The 18180-nt window shown below is 44.5% G+C and overlaps 1 protein-coding gene across 8 annotated transcripts in view; it reads right to left on the bottom strand.

The window, feature by feature from the left end:
• Positions 1–18180, bottom strand: part of AUTS2 (activator of transcription and developmental regulator AUTS2) — a 667021-nt gene that overhangs the window by 525838 nt on the left and 123003 nt on the right. For all 8 annotated transcript variants that reach the window (XM_081890188.1, XM_081890193.1, XM_081890191.1 and 5 more), the window contains exon 2: positions 15995–16204. In XM_081890188.1, coding sequence (XP_081746314.1) covers positions 15995–16204 — 210 coding nt within the window. The remainder of the gene's footprint in view (positions 1–15994; positions 16205–18180) is intronic.

Below are 18180 nucleotides of genomic sequence, written 5' to 3'. Positions count from 1 at the left end.
CACGACTGGCCCGTACGGGCAGGGGTACCTTTACCTTTAAGTCCTACAGAAACAATTCTGTTCCTTACAGTGACACACTAAGCAAATTGGGAGGGTGACCAATGGCTTCTTCTTAAAAGCACTCAATCTTAAGCAATTTAAACAGTGTCCCAGCATTAATGGGCGGAAGCTTTGCAAGCTACAAAAACCCAACACTTTCTGTTGCCAATGATCAAGTCCTGACAATTAGCAGCAGTTTGAGGCAGAAAGAGGCTGGGTAAAGGTTTAAGACCTTGTGGAAAGCCGGAAAACCAAAAACAACAAAAGGCACTTTAAAGACAAGGGCCCATTACCAGTGCTTGGAATGAACTCATTCAATTTAACAAAGTTCACTGAATTACGGTAGTTCAAGCTTCTCTGAACTACAGCCGAAAGTAGTTCTTCAGATATCTAAAGGGCTGCCACATGGAGCAAGCTTGTTTTCTCCTGCTCTGGAGGGTAGGACCCGAACCAATGGCTTCAAGTTCCAAGAAAGGAGATTCCAGCCAAACACCAGAAAGAACTTTCTGACAGTAAGAGCAGATCCCCACAAGTCCATCACAGTGAAACAGATTCCCTCGGAAGATGGTGGACTCTCCGTCCTTGGAGGCTTTTTAGCAGAGGCTGTATGGTCATCTGTCATGTATGATCTAGTTGAGATTCCGGCATAGCAGGGGGTTGGACTAGATGGCTTCTGTGGGTCCCTTCCAATGCTACAATTCAATGAGTTAGGTCTGCTTGTGGCTGTTTGCATTTCCAGAAGTCTTCCATGGGTGTGGTGCCCTTCTGTTGTTAGGTCTTGGAAGACTTCCAGTGGTGAATCCCATCAGCATGCATACATAAAGAGCCTCGGGGAGGGGGGGGCAAACTGCACTTGGTAAGAGGAAGAGTGGAATTTCCTAAATGACTGCAGCAAAAGGGAGAAAAGCTGATTCCTCGCTTCTGCTGGTTGGAATCAGCAAAAATGTTTTAGAAAGAAAAAAAGGAGCATTTTCACATCTTAGTCTGCAGGGGGGGCTAGAACCTAAGAACATCATTCTCCTGTGAGATTCTCTTTGCTGGAAAAGCCAGAAATGCTTACAGAGAATCAACGTTCAAAACAGCCCTTATAACAGTCTTGAGCAGATAGAATAGGAGAGGGGTGTCCCAAGGGAAACAGAAGAAATAAATAACTAAAAAAGAGGGGGTGAACCATCTAGACTAGATAGATGATAGATGATAGATAGATAGATAGATAGATAGATAGATAGATAGATAGATAGATGATAGATAGATGATAGGTGATGATAGATGATAGATAGATAGATGATAGATAGATAGATAGATGATAGATAGATAGAGATGATAGATAGATAGAGATGATAGATAGATAGATAGATAGATAGATAGATAGATGATAGATAGATAGATAGATAGATAGATAGATAGATAGATAGATGATAGATAGATAGATAGATGATAGATGATAGATAGATGATAGATAGATAGATAGATATAGATAGATGATACATAGATATATAGATGATAGATAGATGATAGATAGATAGATGATAGATAGATAGATAGATGATAGATAGATAGATGATAGATAGATGATAGATAGATGATAGATAGATGATAGATAGATAGATAGATAGATGATAGATAGATAGATAGATAGATAGATAGATAGAGATAGATAGATAGATGATAGATAGATAGATAGATAGATAGATAGATAGATAGATAGATAGATAGATAGATAGATAGATGATAGATGATAGATAGATAGATAGATAGATAGATAGATAGATATAGATAGATAGATAGATAGATAGATAGATAGATAGATAGATAGATAGATAGATGATAGATAGATGATAGATGATAGATAGATAGATAGATGATAGATGATAGATAGATAGATATAGATAGATAGATGATAGATAGATAGATAGATAGATAGATAGATAGATAGATAGATGATAGATAGATAGATAGATAGATAGATAGATAGATAGATAGATGATAGATAGATGATAGATGATAGATAGATAGATGATAGATAGACAGATAGATGATAGAGATAGATAGACAGATGATAGATGATAGATAGATTCAGCATTAAAATCTTAATTCATAGCTCCTTAAAACTGAACACTCTCCATCATAGGTGGAGATTATGTTTCACATAATTTGCAATACAGCAACCCCAGGGTTGTGTTGTGCAGGTTCTGTCCAGTTCCCCTATAGAGATGAGCTGCCCATGCTCTAGCTAACTTTTAAGTTAGATGACTGCAATGCACTCTGTTTGGGTCTTGCCTTTGAAGACCATCCAGAAAACCACAAGACACAAGATCAGGAGATCATACCTTGCCTATCTTGAAATAACTCCTGCCTCCCAGTAAGTTTCCACGCTCTGTCCAAAGTGCTGATAATAGCCTTTGAAAACCCTGTACTGCTAGTACCCAGATATTTGCTGAGTCACCTTCTGTCACAACAATCTACACATCCAGTGCTATCGTGACCTGAAGCCTTTTCCTGGTGCCCCCACTGTCTGAAGTGTAGCAGGAGCAGCAGGAGAGGGAGAAAGAGAGGGAGCCTCTTCAGTGGTGGCTCATCTCTGGAGTTCCTAAATACCAATTTACCACTAGAGGCTGACCAGTTAGGGTGAATGAGACCTTGTGCCACCAACCTCAGCCTGCCCTCAACTTATTTAAAATTGTTTCCAGGTGACTTTTCTGTATTCCTTGAAATCCCGTTCAGTTTGCATTTGAAGGCAAACATACCCAATTCACACTTTACAAAATGATATAAGAGCCAAAACATAGCCATCAGTCATGTGGTGTGGGGGGGGGGTTGCATAAACATGCATATTACTTGTGAAAACACAAAAAATGCATTATTTTAGAGAGAACAACAATGCTTGTAAAAGTGTGCATATTTGGCAAAATTGCCTACAAAAATGTGTGTGCTGTGTGAAATCCACATGGAAATGCTGATGAATTTTCATGAAGGCTTATTTGTTTAAGGAAGTTGCAAACTGATGTGGAACTGTAGGGAACTGAACTTGTGGCTGGGAAAAATGAGAAAGTGTGACAAACTGAAATTGACAGATTTGCCCATCCCTATATGTAGGTGCTCCTTCATGGATCACTGCCTTGTTGTGGCGAAGGGGCTTGAATAACTCAGAGAAGCTATGAGCTATGCCACACAGGGCCACCCAAGATGGACACGTCATAGTGGAGAGCTTTGACTAAACGTGATCCACCTGGAGCAGAAACTGGCAAGCCACTCCAGTATCCCTGCCAAGAAAACTCCATGGACAAAAACAACAGGCATATGACAGTCACCTGGCGTGCTCTGGTCCATGGCATCACGAAAAGTCAGGCATGACTAAACAACTAAACAACAACAAATATGTAGGTGAGATCAGTGTCCAAGCTCCCACTCAGGCCACAATGGCAGAGGCTCCCAGGTGAGAGTAAATCCGCTCCACTTCCCCATGGGGAAGAGTTGTGGTGGACCGCGTGGCCACCCACTCTCCTCCGGGAGTCCCCCGTTGTCCAGGAGATCCTGGCCATGTCAGCGACCAGCCAGTCAATCCGCTGGCCGGGGGGACATGGTTGAGACCATTTAAGCAGAGGCGTGAGCCGGAGGGCTTCCTCTTGGAGCTCATGTTGGATGGAGCTCATGTTGGAGCTCATGCATCAATGGAGCTCCCCTTTCTGGTGGTTTACCCTTACCGGACTCCCTGCACATCGGGCAGGAGTCAAATATAGTCGGGTCCATTTAATGCCTAAGCCAATACCACTCACATTATGTAACCAATTAAGTTGAGGCCAAAATTTGCCCAATAACACGTGCCCTTGTGTGTGTTATTTCTCAATGAGGGGGTGGCTTCGGGGTCTCGACACGCAAGCAAGAGATCTTTATCGAGGCAGATTAAAGGTGCAGGCTCATAGCAGCCTCAAAGCTCACAGAAGCTGGAGGGGAGAGCAGGATTAGGTGGTCTGGAAGCAACAGCCCAAGCTGAAGGAGTCCAAGATCAGGGCAAGATGTTCAGAACTGCACAGGAACAACGGAGCTGTCCCAACAGGTTGGCATGCCCACCTACCAAGTTCAGTCACAAAACTCCTCCGCCTTACAGGGACATTGAGTGTGCAGATGCATACTGTGTCACAGAGGACGGGTCTGTTCCTAGAGGCAGAAGTGCCGCCTAGTCCTGGACAACAAGGCTGTACCCTCCTGTTCTGATTCCAGTTCCTCCACCCCCAGTGCTTGGTTGATGCCCGCTTAATGGAAGCCTGCTGGATCAGACCCTTTTGGGTTTCCAAAGGGTCCATTCCCTCGGAAGCAACACTCATCAGATCTGCATTTGGATGAACAGCCAATCTGGACCTGTAGCTTCTGTTTCAGTAAGTAATAGGTTGGCCATAGTCTCCTTCTGCATGTAGATCTCCTTAATGGGATTTGGGCAAGATGTCTGGATGGTGAGAGCAACTGGAGAAAGTGACTGGGAAATGTCACATTTATTGTGCTGTTCTCACTATTTGGCATTGGAATACAATGAAAAATGCAGAAAAGGAATGAGGAAATTATGAGACAGGTCTATGCTTATATAGCCATCCATAAATAAGGAAGAAACCCATCCATCAAATGCAAGGAACACTACATATTATTCCATTACAAGCCACAAATATCTGTCAATCATTCTAATACGATTCTTGACCTTGAACCAAGAAAGATTCTATATTGAAAGAAGGAAGAGCCAGCAAGGAAAGGAAGAGGAGATAAAAGATTTTCAACTACAGAGGGAATCTATTTATGCCTTAGGACTTGGTAATGCATACTCTTAAGGCCACACTGTTTTGGATTTTCTATTACCCCTTTGCTATAAGGGCAGACATAAAATGAAGATGTAAGACCTCTTGGCTTCTGCAGTGTATAGTGAGTAAACAGAAAATCCCAACCAATAAACTGAGAATTTAACAATGTTGGGGAAAGATTCCTCACCCTCCAAACTAGTTTACTGAAGAAACTTCTGCAGTGACAGACACTGTTAGGTATAATTGTTCAATTGCACACTGAAATGGAGAGTGCCTGTATGTATATTGCTGAAGGGCTTAACATTGGAAAATTCCACTAGCGTATACTAAGCTAGAAGAGAGCTCTCTGAGATTCTAGCTAGGTTAATGATTAACTGTTGCTGTTCTCTGCTCTTTCACATGAGTGTTTAACCTTAGGTCACATGATTATGGTAGAAATTAAAACTTTGGGAGACTGTACCTGAGCCACCTGTGTGCTTGCTTAGACCGCTGTCCAGGTGCTTAAACTGCTCTGGGAACTGTAGTTCTGTGAGGGGAAGTGGGGGCTCCAAACAACTCTCAGCATCCTTAGCAAACTACATTTCCCAGGATTCTTTGGGGGAAGCCATGGCTGTTCAAAGCAGTCTCATGGTGTTTTAAATTCATGCTGTGGATATGGGTCGAGCTTTTTCTTGTGGGGTGCTTTGCCAATAAATCGGCAGGAGCCACACACTGAGGATCTTGACACAACCACAGGTTTAACTGGAGTAAAAGGAAAGCTAAATCACTAGACAAAATGCAGCCAAGGCTTTCTGAAAAATGCATACGCTGTATGGTAAGAACAGAGCAGGACGATTTTCTAAGAAGCAAGAAAAAGATCAGACAACTGGCTGCTTTTAAGATCTTGACTTTTCCCCTCTCCAGTCGCTCGGATTCTTTTTGTTGCTCTAAGTGTCTCCGAAAGGTCATAAGCTAAATATACAGTATTTAGTGAATAAGTAACTGGATAACATCAGGAAGCAAGAAAACGTTGCAATTTTCTTAATGGCCACCAGCACAAGGTTTATGGTTTAGAAATTGAATTGTAGGAACCTACTATACTATCCTGTCCCTCCCCCCCACTTCCCTGTAACAACCCCGTTGAAGTCAACAAATTGCCAAGATAAATAGTCCTGGATGCTCAGCCTATGTTTCGGCTGAGCTAATTTAGAGTGCTTTGCAGCAGGTACTGGAAGATGATGGAAGGCCACAGAACAGAGTCACTGAATGTCAGGGACTGGCTGAACCCTGAGGAGTGGTGGCTGGATACTGAGGAGTGGGCGCCGGGAGATAGAGGGATGGAGACTGACTTAGGAGAAGGGATCAGTGATCTGGGGGAGCCTGAAACAGCCAGGAGATGAGAGGTAGATGCAGCAGAAACTGGAGGATTGGAGAGTGAGGAACAAGTGCAGTAGGAGGAGAGAGAGGACAGGCTGGTGGAGAGTCAAGGGCTTCCATATCTCCTGCTGCTGCCCCAGAACCAGGAGAGGATTGAAGAGGGAGGAGCAGAAGGTGACATGCAGGTGGAGTCTTTGTCTGCTTGCACACAGCTTGGATGGAGGAGATACACTAGCTGAGGTCAGAGGCGGGGCCTCTCTCTTGTGGCAACTGCCTCATTGGGTGCACACCTAGAAGTAACTGAGAAACGTAGGCAGGGCCGGATTTAGGTTTGATGAGGCCCTAAGCTATTGAAGGTAATAGGCCCTTTATATGTCCAGCTGTCCTTTGTCAACAACAAATTGTCGCTGTTCTTTGTGTTGAATATATGCTATATGGTAATTTATGGACCTAATGGGTATCTAAAACCATTTGCACATAACAAATAGGAGCCTACACAACACAAAACACTGTTGCTGTATGTAGGTTTTATTTTATTTGTTTTTTATCTTATATTTTGGAAATGTACATCCAGGGTTGTTTTTCCTTTAAGTTTTTTTTTTGGGGGGGGGGCCCTAAGCTATAGCTTGTTTAGCTTATACGTAAATCTGGCACTGGACGTAGGGCTGATGGGCATGCCTTTCCCTATCTTCCAAGTGTCCTTTTGCCACTATGCCATATGCTTATAGCATTGGTGAGCAAGAGTTTATTCTAACGCTCTCATCTTCCAGTCTTAGACGATTATGATGATTATTCCGTTCCCCAGGAAATGTTTTACGAGGGGCTCTAAAACAGTGTGCAACACAACGTCATTTCTTTTACGGCTTGTGGAAATAGCAGGCCCATCGGTACCTCCAGTACAAACGTACTTCCAATCATTGCACCCGAGGGTATTGTTATCTGAAAGCTAAATGTAGGCCAGGACCATTTGCAATATTTATTGAATACTAATGCAAAAAGTTAATTTCCAACCCTGCCGGTGCCAAATTTTAAAAGTGGAAAATAATAATCTTTTAATCAAAAAACAAAATAATACACTGTCATCATAAGCTCAAGATGGGTTGTAACTTTAAACGGCCACTCCTCTGGGGGAAGCTTTTCTCAGCATCATCCATCTTTTGCTTATAGAAATTAATATGGTTTTATTAACTCCCTGCCTCTATTTGCATTAACAAATATATTTTACATGGTACCACATAGACCCTCTCTTTCCCCAGGTTCCAAGTATCAGGGAACATTAGACTAAAGTATAAGGACATAGGAACATAGGAAGAACCTGCCAGGTCAGGCCAAACCCCCATTTAGACCAGCTTTTTGTTCTCACTATAGCCAACCAGAAGCTTAGAGGAAGCCTGCAAGCGGGAAGTGAGCACAATGGCCTTCTCCCCTCCTGTGGTTTCCAGAAACTGGTATTCAGAAGCATATTGCCTCCAAAAGCAGAGACAGAACAGAGCCATCATAGCTAGTAGCTACTGGTGATGAGCCACTCCATGAGATTGCCTAACTCTCTTTGAAAGCCAACCACATTCTTGGCCATCACTGCCTCTTTTAGCAGACCCTCCAAATGTCCCTATTTTCCAAGGATAATCACAGATTTACAGAAGCTGTCCTAGTTTCTGATTGGATCCCAGAATGTCCTGCTTTTCTATAGGATGTCCCTATTTTCACCAAAGAGATGTTGGAAGGTATGGAGTTATGTGACCCCCGAGCCAAGGAAATAGGTAACTATGCAACCTTTAGAAGACACCTGTATAGGGAAGCTTTTTTAATGCTTAATGTTTTTATATATGTTAGAAGCCGCCCAGAGTGCTGGGGCAACCCAGTCAGGTGGCTGAGGTATAAATATTATTATTGTTATTATTGTTGTTATTATTATTATTATTATTATTATTATTATTATTATTATTATTATTATTATTACAGTGGTACCTTGCAAGACGAATGCCTCGTAAGACGAAAAACTCACATGACGAAAGAGTTTTTCGCTTTTTGAGTTGCTTCGCAAGACGAATTTCCCTATGGGCTTGCTTCGCAAGACGTCTTGCAAGTTTGTTTTCTTTTTCTTAAAACCATTAATGCATTCCTATGGGAACCCGTGCTTCGCAAGACGAAAAATTCGCAAGACGAAAAAACTCGCAGAACAAATTAATTTCGTCTTGCGAGGTATCACTGTATTATTGAATAGGACATCCCTATTTTCATCAGGGAAATGCTGAAGGGTATGTTTTAGGAGTGAGTTCCATAACTACATGCTGTGTGAAGTAGTAAGCCCCTTTTCTTAACTCCCCTCCCTCATTTTCTTGTATACACATTTATTTTACTGTATGTTCGCATGTCGGATGAAGGAAAGAAGTACAACAATGCGTCAGGCAAGGAGGAGACAAGCTCTGGTGCTCCCACTACAGGTGTGCGGGTTGCATTTGTGTTTCAGACTTCAAAACTCTTTCAGATTCATTGCAGAGTTGCAAAAAGAAAGAAAGAGTTACCTCACAACTTGCTTAAAGCTAGATTGTTTTACAGAACAACGGGAGGTTTTTTGGGGGAGGGGTGTTCCAATAAATTTATAGCTCCTGAAGAAGGAGTTTTGAACTCCAAAACATGAAGAGTAACCACAATGAATATCTTTTCTGTTTTTGTGTATCATTTTGCTTTGTGGTTTGTGTTATCACTGTGGAAAATCTAATAAAAATTTATTGAAAACACAATGAATATCTTTCTTCAGTAAAAGCACTGGAGTTTGACTCTTCGTTGTCTGACGCCGTTGTGGGCACTATAGATTTATCTGATGTGGGTACCAAACAGCCAATACTCTGCTGAGTAAATTAGTCCCAATGGAAGACGGAGATTATCTGATTCACACCCACCCATACAGAATGCTTACAAAAATGGGGTTCAGCATGTGCACACACTGAAAGAAAATGTGATGGAACTCAGATTCATCAGTCAAGCGATTCAGCTGCAAAACTGTAAAGGTGTTTCTGTGTGTTCACTTTATGTTTTTATATGTGTGTGTTTAATGTAAGCTATCATGGGCCAGATGGTAAGATACCAAACAGAATTAATTTAACACATTTTCTTCAAGATGTTACAATATTCAACAGCGTCTCCAATAAAGTCTCCCCCGCCTCCATCCAAGAAAAATTCAGCTCTGGTTCCTCCCACCAGCCCATATTTTATGTGAAGTATTTTGTTTCCATTTCTGATCAGAGCAGACAACTGCGAACTCTAATACAGTGGTGACTTGGGTTACATACGCTTCAGGTTACAGACTTCACTAACCCAGAAATGGTACCTCAGGTTAAGAACTTTGCTTCAGGATGAGAACAGAAATTGTGCTCCAGTTTCAGGTTAAGAACGGACCTCCGGAACGAATTAAGTACTTAACCCGAGGTACCACTATAATGGTCAATGGAAGAAAGGAAGAAAAAAACTCTGCACCATCATTACCAAACAGGAGCAGGGGAGGGAGGAAGAGATTTCACTTTTGGGGAGAAATGAGGAACTCAGCAACATCAAAGCCCCACCCGTACTATACATTTACAGCAATATCATGCCACTTTAAGCAATCAAGGCTTCTCCGAATGAACCCTGGAATCTGTAAAGGGTACTGCTAAGAGCCATTAGGAGAGCCTTATCCCATTCATAGACTGGCTCGGGATTACCAAACTTGGGTCTCCAGCTGTTGTTGGACTACAACTCCCATCATCCCTAGCTAGGAGGTCCAACAACAGCTGGAGACCCAAGTTTAGGAAACCCTGGATTAGCTGAATGAGTAATTCCCTCTTCCTGGGAAACTTGTGGAACTGTGGCTCTTCAAGGGGAATAAGGTGTCTCCTAACAACTCTCAACTTTAACAGGCTACACTCCCCAGGATTCTTTGGGGGAAGCCATGACTGTTTGAAGTGGAATGATACTGCTTTAAATGCACAATGCAGACGAGGCCCCAAAACTGATACAGTCGCCCATTCCTAGCAACAGAACTATACTGTACTTTGTGTCTGCAACCTGACCCAGGTCCAGCCCTTAACATCGCCAGGTAGTGCTGAGAAGACCCCATCTCCAAAACCTCAGAGAGCCCCTGCCAGCCAGTTTAGTCAATAATGACTTTAACAGACCAATAGTCTGGCTCAGCTGCTTCCTGTGTCCATGTATGAATATCCAATAATTCTTACACTATAACTGTTTGCTTTAGTAGGACAAAGAGTCGCACATGGCAGCAGTGGACAGCTTCCACCCCTTCTCCAAATTGTTTAGCACCCCCCTGCTAAAAAAAGCCACCTGCAAGCAATCAGTTTAAACCTCTGGCAAAAGTGATTCTTCCAGCTGTAACCTACTGGGCAAGGGAGGAAGATAACAAAGAGAAGTGACTCCTCCAATTACATTTGACTCTGGTTCCACCTGCAATTAGTAGGCGACCCCTGATATATTAACCGAGTGACAATGTGGCTTCATCAGGGAGGAAAGTTGGCCACACTTGTTATAGGAGAGACACAGGCATCATTGAGGTTGTCACTGAGCAACACCCACATACAAACCTGTGATGGCCTGGGAATCAGATTTGGAGGCTGAACCTGAGGAATCCCAGCCTGCACAGTATTCCCTGCTTCCAGAACCAGCTGAGCCGGGGCTGGGACATGAGCCTGAAGGGTCCTCACCTGTGCTGGATCCTCAGGTGCAGGCACCAGCTGAGTCTGCTCTGGCTCCTGAGGCGATGGAGGACCCATTGCCTGCAGGTGCTCCACCCTCAGCCCCTTCAGTGGAAGCTGAGGTTGCTTCTGGGTCCGGTAACCCTCCAGCCTCTCCTGAGCTGCAGAGGCTCAGGGCAGAGAGGCGGAGGGAACTAAGTTCCCACAGGAGGAGTGCTCGCCTCCAGGCCAGGAGAGGCGAGTCACCTGAGGATCGGGTCCACCCTATGCCTCAGGGCAGATAAAAGCCAGTCAGCCCCAGTCCCAAGTTGCGGGAGCAACATTGTTCCAGCCTGATTCCTGGCCTGCTTCCCTGCCGGAGCTCCTAACCTCACCCGACACCCTGCCCTGCACCCAGCTTAACTTCTACAGACTACCTTCATATTGTGCCATTGACCTCGGACTGGACTTGGACCTCGGCTCTCAGTTAGCCCCCAGGACCAGCACAAAACCTCTAGTACTGCTTTACCCAGAGTCAGTCTCCTGTTCCATCTAGACTAGAATTTCCCAAACTTGGGGCTGCAGCATTTTTTGGGGAGACTACATTTCCCATCATCCCTGACCACTGGTCCTACTAGCTAGGAATGATGGGAGTTGTAGCCCCAAAACAGCTGGAGAGCCAAGTCTGGGATCTACACCACTACTCCTTATTCTAGTTGGTGGTGGATCTCCAAGTTCTTAAGCACTTGAGATCCCTGTTAGGAACATAACTGGAACCTGCTGCATCAAACCAGTGGCCCATCTTGTCTACCAATCTGCTCTAACCTCAGCTGGCCGGCTGGCCCTATGGGAAGCCACAAACAGAACCTGAGCACAACAGTATTGCTCTGGAGCACCCCAAAACTACAATGTCTCCATGCATGCCAAACACTCCTACCCCACCCTTGACCTTCCAACACTGAGAAGGACTAGGGCTTCCAAGCATGCTTAAGACATCTTGGATTATATTCCAGGGAGCTCTATTTGCCTTTGACTGATAGGTCCCTAGAAGGCAGGAGTATACATTTGTTTTTTTGGGGGGGGGATTGGCAGGCAGCATAAATTCTGGTGGAGTCCAATCTTAAGTTAATAAGATTGTCAAAATAAAGCCAGGATAGAAGCCTGTGCATTTGATACAGTCACGTCAATCCATCCTTCCCTCCTCTGAAACCCACCCACTGCTTTCTTTTCAATTAACAGTTCTTGGATGGGGAGTAATGAAAGCAGTTGCTAAAGAGCACTCACACGTCAACGTTGAGGCTGCAAATCCAAAACTTTAAATAGCATGTTGTAAATCGCTTGTCACTGCTGTCAACTTGCCTTGGAACAGCACAGCAAGACGCAATCCAAACTCATCGGCTTCGCTCCCCCCCCCCCAACTGTTGGCACAACCAATCAGACACTTCTCCCCTTCCCAGCTTCAATTTCTACTGTCTCGCTAACACTCTACCAAGACAGGTGTGCCCCACCATTGACAAAAAAAAGTGGGGGAGGAAGTAAAATGGTTTAATCCTCTCCCACACCTGGATCCAGTTTTGGCAGCTGGGTCCTTGTCACACAACCCAGGCTGCATTCACACAACAGTTTATTCCATTTGGTGGGTGTTTCCCTAACGATCAATTTCCACCTTATCTTTGAGCTTTCACACAGTCTAAAAACCCCTTCTGGAAATATAGCAGAATGTAGCACAGGGTGAGGCAGGATGCACATCAGGCAGGGCTCTTTTGAGCATGGATCAAGCAACGAGGAAGATCTCCAGGTAGACTCTACACATGAGTAGCATCACTAACCCCTCGTGGGGGGGAAATCCCATTGCCCTGTGCGAATAAGTACTTTCTTTTAGCAGTCCTGAATCTCCCAACATTCAGCTTCATCAGAGGTCCGTGAGTTCCAGTATAATGTGAGAGGGAGATTATGCTCCTTCTCCAAACCATTCAATGTTTTATACACCTCTCCAACCTGTCTCCCTTTTCTCTAAATTTCTAAGCCTTGCAGATGTTCCTCTTTGTGTGTGTTGTGATGCACGAGTGCAATGCCCAGCTTTATATTATGAGGTACTTCTTGGCCAGACGGCTATCTTCAACACTTCCAAGGAAGCATTTCCTGAACAGTGGAAAGACCACTGCAGTCAGCACCGGGTGACATGGACATGCCTGGAGTCTGGCGTTACAGTTCATTAAAAGTGACACAATCCGACAAGGAACAAGATGAATTTCTCATTCTGACTGTGCGCCAAGTGATATTTCCTTCCTACTTGGAACTGCTCAAAACCTCCCGTCTTTTTTTCACAGGATTCTCAGATTTGGAACACCAGCACTCAAATATTGTGTTGGAAATATGGAATGTCACATACTGAATATTTACTGGGCTCTAACCAGATGCTACTATGTGGAGCTAAGAAGTACAGAAATAAAACAATTAATAATCATAATAATAAGTGTGCTCTTATAATAAACTGTTTAGAACAGTTTCAGTCTTTGCAGAAGAGTTTTTTTTCATTTCAACCAATCCTTGTTTAAGCCTTCTGCCAGATATTCAGAGGGTGCTTTATGTTGTTGTGAGCAAGCTTGCAAGACAAGAGGTTTGCTCGTGTCTAATTTGTTAGATCTACCTTTACATTAGACCAGGCTTCCTCAGCCTTGGCCCTCCAGATGTTTTGAGACTACGATTCCCATCATCCCTGACCACTGGTCCTGCTAGCTAGGGATCATGGGAGTTGTAGGCCAAAAACATCTGGAGGGCCGAGGTTGAGAAAGCCTACATTAGACCCTCCCTTAAGCAATCTCAGAGAAACCCTTGCGTGCTTTGGGGACTCCCAAGAAGCAAACTGTGCCAGAAAGCTTTTCTATAAAGATTCATAAGGCAGCTCATTTTGTTGCACATCAGGCAGGGCGTTTAGCACCACTGAGAGGTTGCATGTTGTGTCCAAATGAGCATAAGCAGGCATGCAATATGAGAGAAATGGTTGGGATCAGATGCCTGGCCACCATCTCTCCACTTCTGAGTAGCCTCACCTTCCCACCCAAGTTCAAAATGCAGGTAAACTTGCATTTTGAAGAGTTTGAATTTGATATCCCACTTTATCACTACCCAAAGGAGCCTCAAAGCAGCTAACATTCTCCTTTCCCTTCCTCCCTCACAACAAACACTCTGTGAGGTGAGTGGGGCTGAGAGACCTCAGAGAAGTCTGACTAGCCCAAGGTCACCCACCAGCTGCATGTGGAGGAGAAGATGCGAACCCGGAACCCGGTTCCCCAGATTACGAGTCTACTGCTCTTAACCGCTACACCACACTGGCTCTCTGGATCTGATTTGGGCATGGACAACAACTTGTGGGGGCATTTGATGTCAAGGAGTGGCAAGTATACAAAGTAAACAAAAGGTTAAGCAACCATCTCCTACTTGTTCATTTAAAATTTTCTCCAAACATTTTATTTGAATTGTGTTGCAGTTCCATGGTGAATGTTTGCGTCGATGCATGTACTTCCTAAGTGCACTTGCGCACGCACACACACATGAAGCCACTTTATACTAGAAACGATCACTTATTATTTCAGAAACCATATGGTCACCCCCCCCCAAAAAAAAAATCCTACTTAATTATGAGTACTCCATTAAGGGTTTGCCTGTAAGAAAAGGCGAAGGAAGATCATGGCTGTTCTGGCCATCATACAGCATGGCAGAGTAGCCAAGGGCTCATGTGCTATAAACCAGCAAGTTTAACTCCCTGCACAAGCCAAGAGTGCACCCTCAGTACATAGAGATGTCATGCCAGCGTAGCATCTAGGCAACGATTGTACTATGTACTCAACAACAGGTTAGGCACCTTCTTAAGAGGCCATTCGTATTGTGCCTGTCAGCATCTGTTATGAGCCCTGCATCCAGCCGTGAACTGGACATGGAGGCTGCGGGGTCACCAGATATGGAGCAGGATCTAGATCAGGGCTCAGAGCAGACTGCAGAAGATCACTGGAGGCAACTGCACCTGAGGCAGATGGACAATAACTCCCAGAGGGACCTCCCAGACCACCAGGGCTTATAGGGTTACAGCCCAGGCTCTCAGAGGCACTTTCCCCTGCTCCTGAAGAACCAGATTACTCCTACCACACATCACCAGTCCAGCAGTACCAGGAGCACATCAGGAGAAAACTATGGAATGAAGGCGGAGTGTCCATCTTCAGGTCAGAAGGTTGGCCAATTGAGGCCCTGAATTTCTCTCAAGGGGGTGGAGCCTGGAGGAGGTTGAGGACAGAGGCACCAAAGGCCTCAGGCTCCTCCCAAGCTTCATAAGAGCAAGTTGCTCACTTGGAGCCATCTGTGGTTGTAATGAACAAAGCCAAACGGTGACCCATTTCCTTAAGAAGAAAGAAACTTTACAAAACCCTTCTGGAGGAAATGAAATTCTGATCCTACCAGATGGGGAGGGGAAACGAAAATATAATATAATAAATAAAACTTCGACATTTGAAATAGGGTGCTATTTGTCCATCTAAACTCACCATTGGAAACAGCCATTTCTGTCCCTGAAATCCCCAGCTCATCTGTCCTTCTATACTCATTAGTTTTCCATTTTTTTCTCCTTTAATTGCCATCCCCTGGGATTTTAGTAAAAAATATTTAAAACAACAGTAATCACCCTGCAGTTGTACAGCTGCAATGGACATATCTCGTAAAGCAGAAATGAAAGTTGTGGGGAGGAATCCAGCAGACACAGATCCCAGAAGCAATCCTGCTTACAAACTCATTTGCATGCACCACCTTCTGCCTCAACACCATTCCCCTAGAGCTGTGCCACCTTTGGTGTCCCCCTAGGCCAGCTGTAATACTGAGACAACCCTAGTCCCATCAGTTCCATTGACTGGAGTAGCAACTCATTTACATCTAGGAATCTTTAAGCCAGAGAAACACCCAAGACAACATCAGCTCAACTTTGACTCAACATTCCATTCCCATCTTGCCAAGAGGCAACCTCAAGGGCCCAACCCCAAGAGGAGAAAGACGTTGCAGCAGAATCCAGGAGGGAAAACAATGCCAGAGATAGCAAATAGATATATCTAAAGTGGAGAAATAAGGCCATCCCACTCCGATACATTTTTCAACGCTTCCTACCTGACTGAGTCCTTTCAGGAACTTCTTCCTTTTCCTGAGATGTTGGCAGAGGTTGCGGTCATTCTCCCGGTCTGAGCTGTAGTGGCGATGGTGCAGTCTGTTCTTTTTCAGGTGGTACGGCAGTCCATTAGTGAGCACGTCCCGTTTCTTCTTCACAAAGGGGTCCAGGCGCTTCTCCATGAGGTCATGAGGCTTCACCACAACCTCCTTCTGCATGGTTGGGAGGAGAGAAAGAGAAATGAATCCAGTTGTTGTTGTGGAAGACTATCAGCTACAAGTGCAAGGCTTTAGCAAATCCAGCTAAGCTTTCAAGTTCAGTAACACGGTGGCCAACTTTTGAACTAGATTCTGAAGCTGCCGTAGCTTAGTGGAGAGCACATGCACACGGGAAAGTCACTCTTGCCATTCCAAGAGTGGTTTATCAATCAACACCATTTCTCGGGTAACTCTAGTTCTGCAAGGGGAATAGGGACCTTCTTACAACTCACAGCACTCTTAACAAACAGCAGTCCCCCCGGATTCTTTGGAAGAAGCCCTAACAGTTGAAAGGGTTAACTTGGGACCCATCAGCACTATACAATCTGGAACAGTGGTAGGAGACTCCATTTTGCCCAAGTCATGCCTCTCTGCTCCACACCTGATGCCATCAGGTGTGGGGCAGATAGGGGCATGGCTGATCTGCAAAGCAGTTGGTTCTGGTGAGGTCAGACTCCTATGTATAATTTGCTCTAGGGAGCTTAGTTTGGTCAGAATCAAATACAGTGGTACCTCTGGTTATTAACTTAATTCGTTCCAGAGGTCCGTTCTTAACCTGAAACCATTCTCACCCTGAGGTACAACTTTAGCTAATGGGGCCTCCTGCTGCCACCACGCTGCCACCACATGATTTCTGTTCTCATCCTGAGGTAAAGTTCTTAACCCAAGGTACTACTTCCGGGTTAGCGGAGTCTGTAACACAAAGTGTTTGTAACCCGAGATGTTTGTAACCCAAGATACCACTGTATACACTTCCAGAGTTAATGCTAAATTACTTCTGGTTAATGAACCGCTCCAAGGGCTGTGAAAATTTGTGTCCTGGGCTTTTTAGACTTGTCGCAGTGGAAGACGGGAGTGCCTGGTGTGCTCTGGTCCATGGGGTCATGAAGAGTCGGACACGACTAAACAACAACAACCCATATGTTATCTGAAACCACAGGGCCACATTGGTTGCCAGAGGAGATTTATTTTTTCCCCAGCATTCCTGGAGTGGCTCCAGTTGTGTGGCTCCCAGCTGGCACTGTTGCTTCTGCTGTCACCGAGGACATGGAAATACCAATGCCATTGTGAAGAGACGTTTAATGGCCAGCCCACCAGGCGGAGTTCTTTTTGCTCCCTCAGGCGAAATATGCCTCTTGCTTGCCATGCTGAGGCTGTGCCCGCTCCACTTCCTCCTAACAGGAGCCCAGGGAGGATGTCAACTGCTGGATCAATGTGTTCGCTTGCGCAGCTATGTCTTTGCACCTGCTTATGTATCACACTGATCTCAGCATGAAAGGTTTTGACAGAAAACGTAATCCGAGTCCAAGCCCTTCATCCAGTGGGAGCCAGGACAAAGGCTGGACTTAACGCTTATCTAAGATCTCAGATATCACAAGTGTTACTCCCAATGGCAAGCAAGGAAGGAACAAGTTCTGCCGTTAAAGGTCACCTACCGATAAGACAAAAAGAATGGCTAATCCGGCAAAACGTAAACATGAACCACGGCGGGAAGGGAGACTTATCACCACTTTGTAATACAACAAAAAAAGTAACCCAACCAGGAAAATATATAGACACATAATTCAAAAATTCAGGATGAGACATCCATGCCCAAATCAGGAGATAGTTTAATGGGCATGCTGCTATCTAGACCCTTTATTCATATAGGCCACCAGAGACATGGTCCTTAATCAACGTCTAAATCCAGTCCAAGGCAGAGGTTTACAAAGTGACAGAGGTGCCCTGGCATTAACCTTTTCCATGCAGTGAACTCTATCTGGCTGTGCTGGGAGATCATAAAAGTGGGGAACAAAAAGGAATTGCATCCTGTGAGGCCCTATGCACTCAGGTTCTGACTCTTGTTCATCTGGGGCCCACTAGACCTGCAGAACCAGCCACTATGATGAATACAAAGTGAACTATAGGTCAGAGTACAAAGCGCACTATAG

The sequence above is a fragment of the Podarcis melisellensis genome (assembly GCF_964234715.1).
Source record: "Podarcis melisellensis genome assembly, chromosome: 15".
NCBI lineage: Eukaryota > Metazoa > Chordata > Lepidosauria > Squamata > Lacertidae > Podarcis > Podarcis melisellensis.
Note: the sequence above shows the minus strand (reverse complement) of the source record. Positions and strands in the feature narration are given on the sequence as shown.